Genomic DNA, 13,060 nt, shown 5'->3' on the forward strand with positions numbered 1-13,060 from the left:
TTTGCACTGAATTGACCCAGGTTTTTTGCGCACGCGATCGGATTGTGGCGCTTCGGCACCGGCATGCACACAACAGAAATTCGGGGGGCGTGGCCGTCGTACAACCAGACGGATTCCGACAAACCGCGGAATTTAAAAAAGGAAATGTGTTGCAAGATCAAGCACTCACATTCAACAGGAAGAAGAAGGTGAACTCCGGCGGACCTCGGCGCAGCAGCGGCACATGCAGGAACTCGGACGCATGATCTTAGTGAATAGCGCCGGACCCGAATCCTCATCGGACAAAGCACCACGGGATCGCGACGGGAGAAGGTAAGTAAATCTGCCCCAATGATTACACAGCGATCCAGGAATAGTACCTAACACTGACTCAAGTCTACAGGGTCAAAATATTCCCTTTTTGATTCAATTCCTTGCCATTATTTTGCTGTCAGTGAATAGGAACATTCTGAGAAATGAAAGTTCGATGCAATGTGTGGAGTAGATACAAGTAGATACATTTGCTAGCACACCAACAGAAGACAGGTTTGTCAAGATGTGACTGTATAGAGAACATACCTCCTATAGCGTTCAACGTCAGGGTCCTCCCTATAGAACTCCAGACCTCCATGTCTCATGGCATCTTCAGGGTTAGCAAAAGCCTGTTGTAGAGGGCATCAAAACATTATAGTGTTAGTTACAGCAGGTCTTCTATTTAAGAATGAAAAGGAACAGTGCCCCCCTTTTCCTATGTCTGGATCTGGTATTACAGCTCAGTAAAGAAGGGCTGCGTATCCCAAATAATAGAATTTTGAAATCATAATGAAAATTGTTACATTGTTATCTTTTAGATGTGATAACAGTAATAATTAAGCTTTATTTATATAGCACCATCCACCTCCGCAGCGATGTACAGATCATACAGTAGCGGAAGTATACAAGTCCTTAAAATCTGCACTAGTTGAGTAAAATATAAAACTACTGTTCTAAAATCTGATTAAAAAAAATTTGCGCATGGAGAGACTGGTGTAAAGATTTACTAGTTGTTTCTCAGTAGCTCAGCGTTGACATGCTCCATGCTCCATCAATTATTAGACGTACAGAATTTATGGCGGCAATTTGCAGTTAGTCATGTAGACAGCAGCCACACGCCAGGGAGGAAGATCTCTGTGTGTAGGTAGTAGGAGTTGTAGGCTGCCTTATTAGATGTCTCCATGTCTACTGACATGATGGGGCTTATTTACTTACCCCGCCGACAAAGTTCCCAAAATACGGGGTGTCCGGCGATCATGCACAAAGATTGTTAATTCCTGCGCTCAGTTCAATCAATTGGATCGTCCGACGGCCCGCCAATGCACCAAAATCCAATTGCGTGTGACACAATCCCCTTCTAAATCCCTGTCCAAGCGGAGTGATCACGGAAAACGTCGGAAAACCCGACAGAAATGCAGCCGCAGGACCCTTAGTAAATAAGCCCCGATGTCTTTGGTCACATGACTAATTGCTGGCACCTTAACATCCGTAGTGGCAGTTGTGATGTCACTATAAATAAACTGCAACATAGTTGTATTCTAAGATATTGTATAAGCGATAAATAAACTGTAAAAAAAATCCCTAAAAGTTCATACACAAAATCTATGTTTTCCATAATGTCCCATCTATTAAAATATAAAAATGATTATTTGCAGTGGCGCACCTGCAACGGAAAATAATGCCCTAATGGTCCAAAGGTCCCACAGTCCCCAAAATGCTATGAAAACGTCAGAGCTTCCGTCAAAAAATTACGCTCAGGGTGCATGCACATGAACGTATTGGGGACGTTTATACGGCCGCAAATTTATGGACGCAAATACGTCCCCCATAGTTGTCTATGGCCCCCAGGTTCCGTATCGTGAGCACCATGGGGCACATTTACTTACCCATCCTGACGCGTTCCCCGAAAGTGCATTGTCCGACCGCAATGCACTCTGTCCGGATGCACCACAATCGTGCGCCCGTTATCCTGCATGTGTCGCTTCCCCGCTCAGGTCCGCCGGAGTTCACCTTCTTCTTCCTGGTGAACTCAGTCCAAATCAGTCGGATGTCCGACCCCCCCCCCCCCGATTTCTGTCAAATGAACGCCAAAATCCGATCACATATGACACAATTCCCAGTTAAATACCTGTCACTGCGGCGCAAATCCTGAAACGTTGGAAAATCGGACTAAACTGTGGACGCGGACCCTTAGTAAATAAGCTCCAATGTGTCCTCACCGCAAAAAAAGATAGAGCGGCCGTGCGCAATTATTCTCTATGGAGAGGGGAGGTGGGAGCAGCGCTCACTTTTCCTCTCCAGGGCGCCTGAGGTGTGCATGCACCCTTACACAGTATAAAAACAATATTCTGGACAACTCCAGAGTATTTTTGTACAAATTTTTTTTTTTGTAAAAAAGATTACTATTTATTTTAAATGTATTAAAACACACAACAAAAAATTGTAAAAATTCAGTATCTTACCGACCCGAACAATATAAGAGAGGGAGTCATTGGGAGCTCACAGTGAAAGTCATATGGCTTTTGAAAGAAGGGGAGCGAAAAAACTGAAATTCAAAAAGGAAAAAGGGCCCTGGTGGGAAGGAGTTAAAGTCTATTTATCAAACATATTTAATAAAGTTTAGAGTTTTTGACTTGGCGCTGACTACTGTATTATTGATGGTGATATTTATAATCCTTGCTCTCTGTATAATGTCATGGATGATATTACTATAACATCCACTCCCTCTCTGCCCTATCGGTGATCTCCCACACTTCACCTTCCTGTGTGACCTCCCCAATGTTACACAATGTAAAAACTACTAAGTGCATACCAGGAGAAGATGGGGCAGCCCCAGCCATGACTTGTAGGAGTTTTTTCTTATTTTTATAAGCGTTGTGGGCAGAGGAGTATCCAGTCCTCCCTGCACATCTGCTTTCTCTCACATCATCACAGCCACACAAGTCATAATAATCTCTCCAGATAACATTACACGGACGGCTTTATCATGCAACATTATACACTGCTAGCCATACAAACCAGTTGGACAGAACTGTCACGGGTGCTCCTGCGACCCGCATCCGGGGTCGCAAGCACACCCATGCCCCTCTCAGCTCCCCCCGGCATCACTCACCTCTCCAAGTTCCGGCTCCGGTCCCGGCTTCCCTGCGTGCTTCCCCATCTCCTAGGGCACGGGTGCGCCAGCGCACGTAAATTTAAAGGGCCAGAGCACCGCTAATTGAGAATTTGATAAAAGCCGGCCTCACCCAGCATTCCCCGCCAGATCTTCGTGAAAGCTACTACCTTTGCGATATTCCTGTGTACTGACCTCCCGTTGTGACCCTGGACCTGTTCCCGTTTACGCTTCTCCGCTACCAGCCCTGACCTTCTGCTCTGCCTCTGACCCTGAACCTTTGCCGCCTGACTCTGTACCTCGCCTTGGCTGCCACAGTTGACAAAGTTGCACTTGTGGAACGACCTGGTGGTACTACGCTGCAGCAAGTCCAACACGCTTTGCGGCGGGCTCTGGTGAAAACCGGCTGCCACTTAGACGGTGGTCCAGGGGGTCCACTACCCCTGAAGAAGCATAGCTCCCAAGGGGCAGAGCATGCAAGTGTTACATATCCCCTGCAAAAATGGACTGAATTGATCCCATTTCTTGTTATGAAAGCTTTTTAATAGATACCGAAAACCACCACTAGGAGGAGCTAATTGTATACAGATTTATAAGGCTTGTGCAAATTGGAGGAGATCTGTCAGTAATTTTGCCAATGAAAAACTGATTCCATTGAGAGCAGTGTAATCATTACTTTGTATCTGCTGTTAGTATCAGCAGGACTGTGAAATATGGTTTCATATTCCAGGCTTGTAGCTTAGTGCACTTGAGCCATGTCTTTTTAACTTTGTGTCTGGAGCTGCTCCACAGATCCTCCCTTTTCTAAAAAAAAAAAACTGTTGCTGGATTGTAGTTGGAAACTATAACAGGCACTTGTAGAGGAAAGGCTGAAAATCAGCTCACTGCAGAGAGTTAAGAGCACAGCAGTGTGAGGCTAAACCCCAAGTGCACTTATAGAAGTCACAGTCCTGCTGCTCATAAAAAATATGCACTAAGGTATAATGACATGGCTCTTCAAGTACAATACCTTAAGGGAAAGGGAAAGGAAAGGGAAAGCTAAAAAATGTATAAGCTGTTAGCTCCCCCTGGTGGTAGCTTATTGCATTCAGAATTATATCATTTGTGATTATATAAAAATAAATTGAGATGTCTGGAGCAAAAAAAACAAAAAAATTCATACCAGGCTCTCTAGGCACTCTCAACGTTAATCCTTCAAAACCAGTGGCCACTCCATACATAGACCACTGTTACCTTAATAGACATACCAGGTCTACTGATTTTCTACAGCACACTTGTCATTTCAGGTGACTTTCCAGAACATACTGCTATGTATATGTAGATAAGGAGTCACACAATACTTGGCCATTTGTATTTTGCATTATACAGTAACGGGGGGCCACTCATTTAGTTCCTGTTATCTAACTGATTGTCACATCCTTCCTCTTCTGCTCCGAACGGTAAGTTCTTCTGTGATAAGTCATGAAGATGCTGATCTGACATATAGTGGCTCATTTTTTTTACAATAAATAAGCAATTGTCATCATATAGGAACATGTGAGAACCAAAATACGTTACAAATAGTAGTAAACACCATAGAGGGACCTCATTATGGACGCTTATCTTCTGTGTAGAAAGTGTCTTATGCAACTTCTGCAGATCTCTATCTCCCTGAAGTTTCCTCTCCTGCTTTGATCGTGCGCTCAGATTGGTGGACAGGGCTTTATTTACTATTTATTACCCAATTGTGGAATACACCATCACTCAATCAAATGTAATTACCCAATACATCCTACCATCGCATTATAAACTTGGGGGTGGAATCAGCCAACTTAGAAGCTGAAAATTCAATGTTTAAACCCTAAATTTATAGGACAATAGAAAAGATTAGCATATCTGCGCACGTCTAGTTTACCTATTTTGTAGCTGCAGCCTTAGCGGGGGATAAAGGTTGATATCATGTAGACAGTGAAGGTGGTGTGGGAGTGTCACTATCATCTGAACATCAAGGACAGGTGAACATGGCTTCTGATGGCCACGATGTCAAGGTCAGAGATCAGACAAGACATTACCTGAGAGACAATGCTGACTCTTATCTTCAATGGAAAGTGCCTCCAGTGGACCATGGAGCAATGTAAGAAGATGAACTGGTCTGAAACATGGCACAAAGGTAAGAAGGCACCAATGTAATGGTGGGACAAAGTCCTGCTGGAAAACCTTGGCTAGTGACATCAAGTGGATGTAGACACCTATCCCCTAACTGAACATTGTACACTATTTATGCCTATTCCATAATTGCAGTGCCCACTTTCTGCAGGGTTATACCTTCAAACCTTCTAAATTGTATAGGAATGGCCAAAAACATCAAGAAGAACCAAATGGATCCAAATTCCCAAGATCCAATGTGAAGAATGTGAAGGATCTACTTCTTATGTCTTGATATTAGATACCAAGGGACATCTCCAGAGGTCTAAGGAGTCCAAGCTATGATGGGCCATCGATCTATAAGGTTGAAAAAACTCAATGGGGTACATTTACTTACCCGTCCTGTTGACGCTGCCGATCTGCAATGTCCAACCTCGGTTCGGAGCTACCGCGTTTCACTAAGATCGTGCGTCCAATTTCCTGCATGTGTCGCTTCCCCGCTGAGGTCCGACAGAGTTCACCTTCTTCTTCCGGGTGTTGATTGCTGATCTTGCAACACCATTTGATTTTGAATTCCGCGGTTTGTCCGAATCTGTCGGGTTGTCCCACAGCCATGCCCCCCGATTTGTATCGCAAGAAAGCCGGCACCGATGTGCCACAATCCGATCACGTGCACCAAAAAACCCTGTGCAATTCAGCACAAAATGGAAAAATTTGCGAAACCCGACAGAAATGCGTCCGACGGACCCTTAGTAAATGTGCCCCAATATATCCATCACCATAATCCAATACCCCTTCCATAATATCCTGCCCCAAGGACTCAATATGTGTAATGTGTAGATGTAAACAAAGGATGACCCAGTTCCCAATCCACATAGCTCCACGCCCTGACTCTCACTACTATGCCTTCAGGTCAGGTACTTGGCTGTTGAGCAGACATAATCTGGGTGTGGACCGTAGGGATTAAGTGTTAATCCTAGAACATCAAAGATCCATCAGGAAGATGGACAATGCGTATACAATGGACCTAGATCTGGACAGTGTGCAAGCAAAAGAGTATGACTACAGCATTATCTGCATAGCCTTACTCCCCCCACTATGCGGGTTTGTGGTGTGACGGGTCAATTGGGGTTAGGTAGAAGTGACAAAAGTGCTATAAACCTATAATTTTCCAAAAATTATACTGAAAAACCCATTATGGTCTGGATATTCTTGTTTCATGGTCATATGTTAGGTTACTGAGCAGGTGCATCCTGTGTCCTGCTGGATGTATCGTGTGAATATGTGTCAAGTGTGTTAGCGGAGTAATCTACGGATCAGTCACCGGTGTCACTGGCTCCTTATTGTTCTCACTGATATAGTGGCTATGCTGGCTTTTTAAAGGTGACTACAAGATTAACACCTTTTGTAACTGAGACTATGAGAAGCATGTGAACCGAGACTAAAAAAGCCCCAATACACATTATATGAAAGTCTGTCTTAAATCACCAATTTCAGAGGGCTGGGCGGCCCATCTAATGTGTACGGGGCCCCCTACTCCACCTGAGGAACCTGGTAAATTGGAATGAAGCTAGCCTATCCTTTTGATGTGGGGAGGTCAGCCCCTGCTAGTCGATCATGTATATGTAGGAGGGAATCGGATGGGGTAGCACATTTATTTTAAGCCATTCCTTATCCATGAGATGGTTGTGCGCTCCTCCACTCACTTCTACTGGATGGATGGAGATAGTCGAGTACAGTCCTCCTCTAGTTCCTGTAGCCCCAAGTTCAACCTGCTGTTCCATTGAAAATTGGTTATGGACCACTGGTTTCCAAATTATTAACTGGATCCCCAAATTATTAACATATGAATCTCTTTACAGGAGGAAATAATAAATATATATTTTGCTACAGTTCACCAAATGACTAGTGCAAAATCGGTGGGAGAAGCTCAGCCGTGCCCTCTCCACCCAAATTCTGCATCAAGTAGATAAGGTAGACGTGACAATGACATGTGGGACTGGCGTTCCCTACACTTGTATAGGGCTGTCGGAAATTTTTGTGCAACCCCACAAATATAAATGGAAGATGGGTTACACTAGGAGTATTCGGAGGGGCTTTTGTTTCCATTGTTCTCCTAATCACTGGGGGTCCTAATGTCCTTTGGATTGGGAATAAGTATCTATTGATAGGATATACCCCATGGGTTCTTAATGAAAATAACCCCCCCCCCCCCATTTTCCAGTAGGGGTAAGGGATGTATTAATGGTTTACCCCCAGTATTACAAGATGACCATCCAACAGCCCCATTGACTGGAAGGATCCTGGAGGCCCCGGATTCTCCCGATTATTGGAGGTCCCAGCAGTCAGACACATATGTCCTAACTTTTAACTACATGCACCACATATATATGAACAAGGAAAGGCTGCAGTACCAGACTTAGTCCATAGGCAAGAGTGGCGCTGTTTCTATAAATAATTATCAGAGACTTTAGTTATATTTCTGGACAACCTGTTGGTTTCTAAAGAATTGACTCTTATTCTCCAAGTTCCAGACCCCCATATACATCAATCATTTTCACGTCTTTCCCTTTGTACGCCATTAACCATTTACTCACCAGAAGAAAGTCAAAAACTTTTTTTTAGCCTCTCATTTTCTCCATTCCCTTCTAACTATACAGTATCTGTTTCACCACATGCTGCTCCACAGAAATATACACCCCTGCTATTCATCGTAAACCCCCAGGGATTGACACGCATTGAACGGGGGAAAGTTTAACCTCTTGCATCCTGTCTGCCCTCTTTAGCCTATAGAGTAAGATAGTGCACTTGATACCGGGGACTTACTTTTTTCCGCAGTCGGATCTGCCCGGTGATTATGGCCAGGATGTACATCTTCAGTATAAGGAGGGTGCTGTAGAAGACGAATGACAGGAATACTTGGTTCTCCATCTTGCCCATAGCCTAGACTGAAGTGTAAATGTGAATCTCAGACATTAGTCGAGGGAGGGAAGGGAAGCAGGAGGAGTAACTCACCAGAAAGGAGGCGGATAGTAGTTCCAGCTGTGTGTGACCACAGAACTATTCTAGAAATCCATAAAGTGATGTGGACAGGAGAGAGTCTTGTTTAAAGGGGGATAAATCCATCAGACGAAACGGCTTCGGAATAAAGAGGATTTCCACAAATAATGCCCAGTGATATACATCCTTTGTTCTCTTCTGTCAAGTTGTTACAAGTCTTATCCCGCTGCCTCTTTACTGCATCTGTGACTGGGAATGTTTGGTGACAACTTCTGAACATCACAGCTTTTCCTGCTGGAGTTGTCGCACAGCTTTCCCTGACCACTAGGTGGCATCCCTGCTAAATAGGGCAGATTTAGGGTAAACAGTGTTTAACTGGAATCAGAATTTCCATTCAGGAGACTTAGAAATATTACATTAGATATTAGAATATTAGTTGTCACCTGTCTTTCCGGAGAAAGGATCTAACACTAAAAGGGTTGTTCCATAAAGTACATTTTGAAGCCCTATACAATTTTTAAAATAGGGGTCTGATCCAATAAACATATTTTGCATTTCTGGGACCCCTAGCAAAGCAAAGACTGTGGGACCCCATGAGTCTATTCCTACTGTGGGTGCTCAGAAAGTATAAAGCACATGGGGGAGATGCCGGTTGGGATCCAGATTCTCCAGGAATCGGCTTTAGCTAGAACCGACTCAGGAGAATTGGCTAAATCCCACCACTATCTGGGGCCCACCGGATCTCTAGAGCCCCAAACATTATCATTGGTTTAATTTTAATTAACATTACCCCTAAATAGGAGATAAGATAATTTAGTTATTGACAAGCTGCCATTGAGCAGATTGCTCTGGTGATGCCAGATTAAGATGTCGTCCAGGAGCTGCCACTGTTTGCCCTATTTGGGGACACCCAAACCAGGCAACGTCATTAAAGAGTTGATTGAGCAGCATCTAAAAATTCATGGTTGGTTCACCCATATAAAAACACAAACCCACCATTGTTGGCATTTCTCCCTGTAAGGTAGATGTCTGGGGAAGAGACATGTCAGACATGCTGGATTTCAGCACACATGCACCTTTGCTAAAAGGTGCGCTCCGCGGACCCTTAGTAAATGAGCCCCATATAGTCAATAATTGTATTAATGAGCAAATAGAAATCCAACTACCCGATCTACCCTTATGGACACTCACAGTTTCTGCCAAAATCATAGGTTTGGCTGATCCATATCTAATGTTTATGTCCAGTTTTAATATCTTATCACTGAGTGCGGGGTGTTTGGATTATTTCTACAGGGCAGAACCTATCACTTTTTCCTGTAACTGAGCCAAATATGCATGAAACGAATTTTTCTGGGATCAAATGGAAAAAAATAAGATACTTCCAAGTATTAATAAACCAAATAAAAAGACCAGTGTACATAATACTAAAATTGTATTGACTGATGTTTTCTACCAAATTCAGGATGAGTTTGTTTTACTTGTTAAAAGGTTGGCTGCCTGTGAACACTATTCTGACTGTTCTTACAGTATTACCCTTAAAGGGGCTTGCCCTTTCCAGTAAAAAGTAGGAAAATATCAAAAGAACGTGAAGAAGAGGAAAAAACATATACCGGTACTTCCTTCTCCAGTAGGTCTCCTGGGGTTCTGCAGTGACTCTCTGTAGACCAGAAGAGATGACGTCCCACATACAATGTGCATATGACGTCTAAATCAATTCAAATATTATAAAAATCTTTATGACCTATCCAATGTCAGATCCATGGGGGTCCGAAAGTGGTCTTAGAGTTGGGAATGAGAGATTGGAAAGCCGCTTTATCAGTAGCTTTATATGCAAACACACAGCATATACACACACATACAGTATATGCAGATGCCATACACGGTATACACATACAGCATATACACATCACATATTTGTTATATACATATGATGTACAAAGTGCAGCATAATATGGATATAATGCACATCCTCCACTCTTTAGTGTGTCAGGTTGGATGCTGGGGCCCCCTGACACTGTGGGCCCCATAGCAGTTGCTATGGCTGCTACCACTGTAGTTACCCCCCTGCCCATGAAAGAGCCCCCTATATGTGATTCTTTTGGGAGCAAGACATGGGGCTTTAGGTTATAGGGTTAACTTAATAGTTTGGCTTAAAAACAGAGTTCCACCTGCTGCTATGATCACTCATTCCTGCTCTGCATGCTGAGATTATTTCCTGTATCTAACCCTAAATTGGGATTTGACATCTCACCATGAGTAGACAACATTAGTCAGACATCAAAAGACGGATCTAGACTCGTGCAATTGCTTCATCATAAAAAGATGATGGAAAATGTATAACCTGGAGCCAGGTGGAAACACATTATACATAACTAATGGGCTTGGGTCTCATGTTTCGGCTCCGTTATGCTGACATAGGTCACCTATCCCATAAGTGCCTCTATAGAAAAGCATTGACATTTCACAAGAAGATGCACTTGTCGTAGAAGGGTTGTGACAACAAGCGACACAGAGTCAGGAGCTGAGAGCTTCATGCGTTCATCCATAGGAAAGTCTTGGACGTGCAGACAGGTAGGGGCCTGCTTATATAGACGCACACTTCACCCTTAAGAATGAACATAAAGAACTACAGTGATGGGGGGTGGGGGCTATACACCCCCTCACTTTCCACCCCATTCAGACAGGATCATACGCACGAGACTTGAAGACTCACTTACACGACATTCCTGGAGTAATACAAAAATAATATTGACCAACATAATACTTCAGCTATGTCATTCTAGGAAATAGCATCATGTTATTTGATTTCCCAGTAAACCCAATGGGGCTCATTTACTAAGGGTCCGAATGGCGCAATTTCGTCGGGTTTCCTGAATATTTCCGATTTGCGCCGAATTGCCCCGGGATTTTGGCGCACGCGATCGGATTGTGGCGACGGAACTCAAAGGAATCGAAAAAAACGTAGAATTTAAAAAAGAATTTGTGTCGCAAGATCAGCACTTACATGCACCAGGAAGAAGAAGGTGAACTCCAGGGGACCTCCGCGCAGCAGCGACACCTGGTGGATATCGGGCGCACAGACCTTAGTGAATCCCGGCAGACCTGAATCAGCGTCGGACAACGCGCCGCGGGATTGCAACTTGACCAGGTAAGTAAATGTGCTCCATTGTCTCACTTCCCGATGATCGAGAATATTAATAAACTATAACACAAACATAATTGATTTCAGTGGAAAGTGTGTAATGCTTCATTTGCCCTGTGGGGGCACTGTAGGAATATTGAACAGTTACTGCCGAGTTCTGCTAAAGATCAAGAATAGGCACAATTGTTAAAAAAACAATAAAAAAAGATGCTTATTCACTTAGTATTGGTGTTTATTATTCATCTCCTTCCACGTTATTAAAGTTTTATTGCATTTTGAAGGAATTACCGTAGATATGTTATGTGTACAGAGCGGTGTGCCATGGGGCCAGCTGTAACCGTGCCCAGAGGAACAGTATGCGTGCATAATGAAGGAAGGATTGGGGTGTAGTTTCCTCTGTAACAATACTGTATCACCTTACAATCCTTGGCAGGAAGCTATAAAACCCAGTTGTGTTGTTTTAAAAAGCTTTAGTTGCAAATTGCATCTGTCGGAGGATTCTTAAAGGCGCTATCCACCCACACAAGAAATTATTTGTATTTGCAAACAATACTAATTAAAAATTCCTTATTATTGCAAGTCTACAGCACATGTGCTGGTTTAGATGTTTCCATGGTAACAGACTAGAACTAGACTCTATGTAGTCAAATCCTGTGGTCATGTACTTATGGTTATCCTCATTATGTAAGGCTTACAGAATTCCATCCAGGTATGCAGGTGGGACCAGGTAGTGGTGGTCCAGGGCTGCAGCTTATAAGTCCCTATTATATTAACTGCAAAGTAGGTAAGTATGAGGAGGATATACAGGAGACTATGTCATGGCTCACCAATCTATTATAAAGTTAAGGGGGAACCCCTTAGGACTATGGTTAAACATCAAGTATCACCTAAAATCTCAAACATCTGTAAAGATTTAGAAGGTTGTGAGGGTTCTATACACAAGTTCTAGAAGAAAATTACAAAAGTACCAGCATTTTGATTTCAAGATAAGAAAACTTCAAGAACAATGTAAGAAAGTGTTGAGAAGACGAGTTTATCTGTGGGCACATTGTGCGCAGGGTGGATGGTACAGGACGCTGCGTGATTACAGGGTGCGCTGCCAGGGACATCCCCGAGCACTAAATATGTCCATCAGAACTACTCGTATATGGAGGACAAAGGTTACTCGATTTTCTGAAATGTTAAAAAAATGCTACTGCTATGAACCTTAAAAAATACTAAAAAAATGACAAAAATTCGATCCATTCCATTTTTAGTCCATTGTATCTAAAAAGGATGATGTCACAGCTTATCTTCTCCCCCTCCCCGTACAATGACCTCTATATAGATAACACTGACCCATCATTACATCACTACTGACAATAGATGATGTCACAGCTTATCACCTCCCCCTCTCTGTACAATGACCTCTACATAGATAACACTGACCCATCATTACATCACTACTGACAATAGATGATGTCACAGTTTATCTCCTCCTCCTCCCTGTACAATGACCTCTATATTGATAAAACTGACCCATCATTACATCACTACTGACAATAGATGATGTCACAGCTTATCTCCTCCCCCTCCTGTACTATGACCTCTATATAGATAACACTGACCCATCATTACATCACTACTGACAATAGATGATGTCACAGCTTGTCTCCTCCCCCTCCCTGTAC

The 13,060-nt window shown here is 43.2% G+C and overlaps 1 protein-coding gene across 1 annotated transcript in view; it reads right to left on the reverse strand.

Moving 5' to 3' along the window:
* Positions 1–8,489, reverse strand: part of PTGES (prostaglandin E synthase) — a 35,439-nt gene extending 26,950 nt beyond the window's left edge. The window contains exons 1-3 of the mRNA XM_072124432.1: positions 8,264–8,489; positions 8,075–8,196; positions 559–641 (exon numbers count right to left, since the gene is read on the reverse strand). Coding sequence (XP_071980533.1) covers positions 559–641; positions 8,075–8,188 — 197 coding nt within the window. The 5' untranslated portion in view covers positions 8,189–8,196; positions 8,264–8,489. The remainder of the gene's footprint in view (positions 1–558; positions 642–8,074; positions 8,197–8,263) is intronic.
* Positions 8,490–13,060: the final 4,571 nt, after the last annotated feature.

The sequence above is a fragment of the Engystomops pustulosus genome, chromosome 9, assembly GCF_040894005.1.
Source record: "Engystomops pustulosus chromosome 9, aEngPut4.maternal, whole genome shotgun sequence".
Classification (NCBI taxonomy): Eukaryota; Metazoa; Chordata; class Amphibia; order Anura; family Leptodactylidae; genus Engystomops; species Engystomops pustulosus.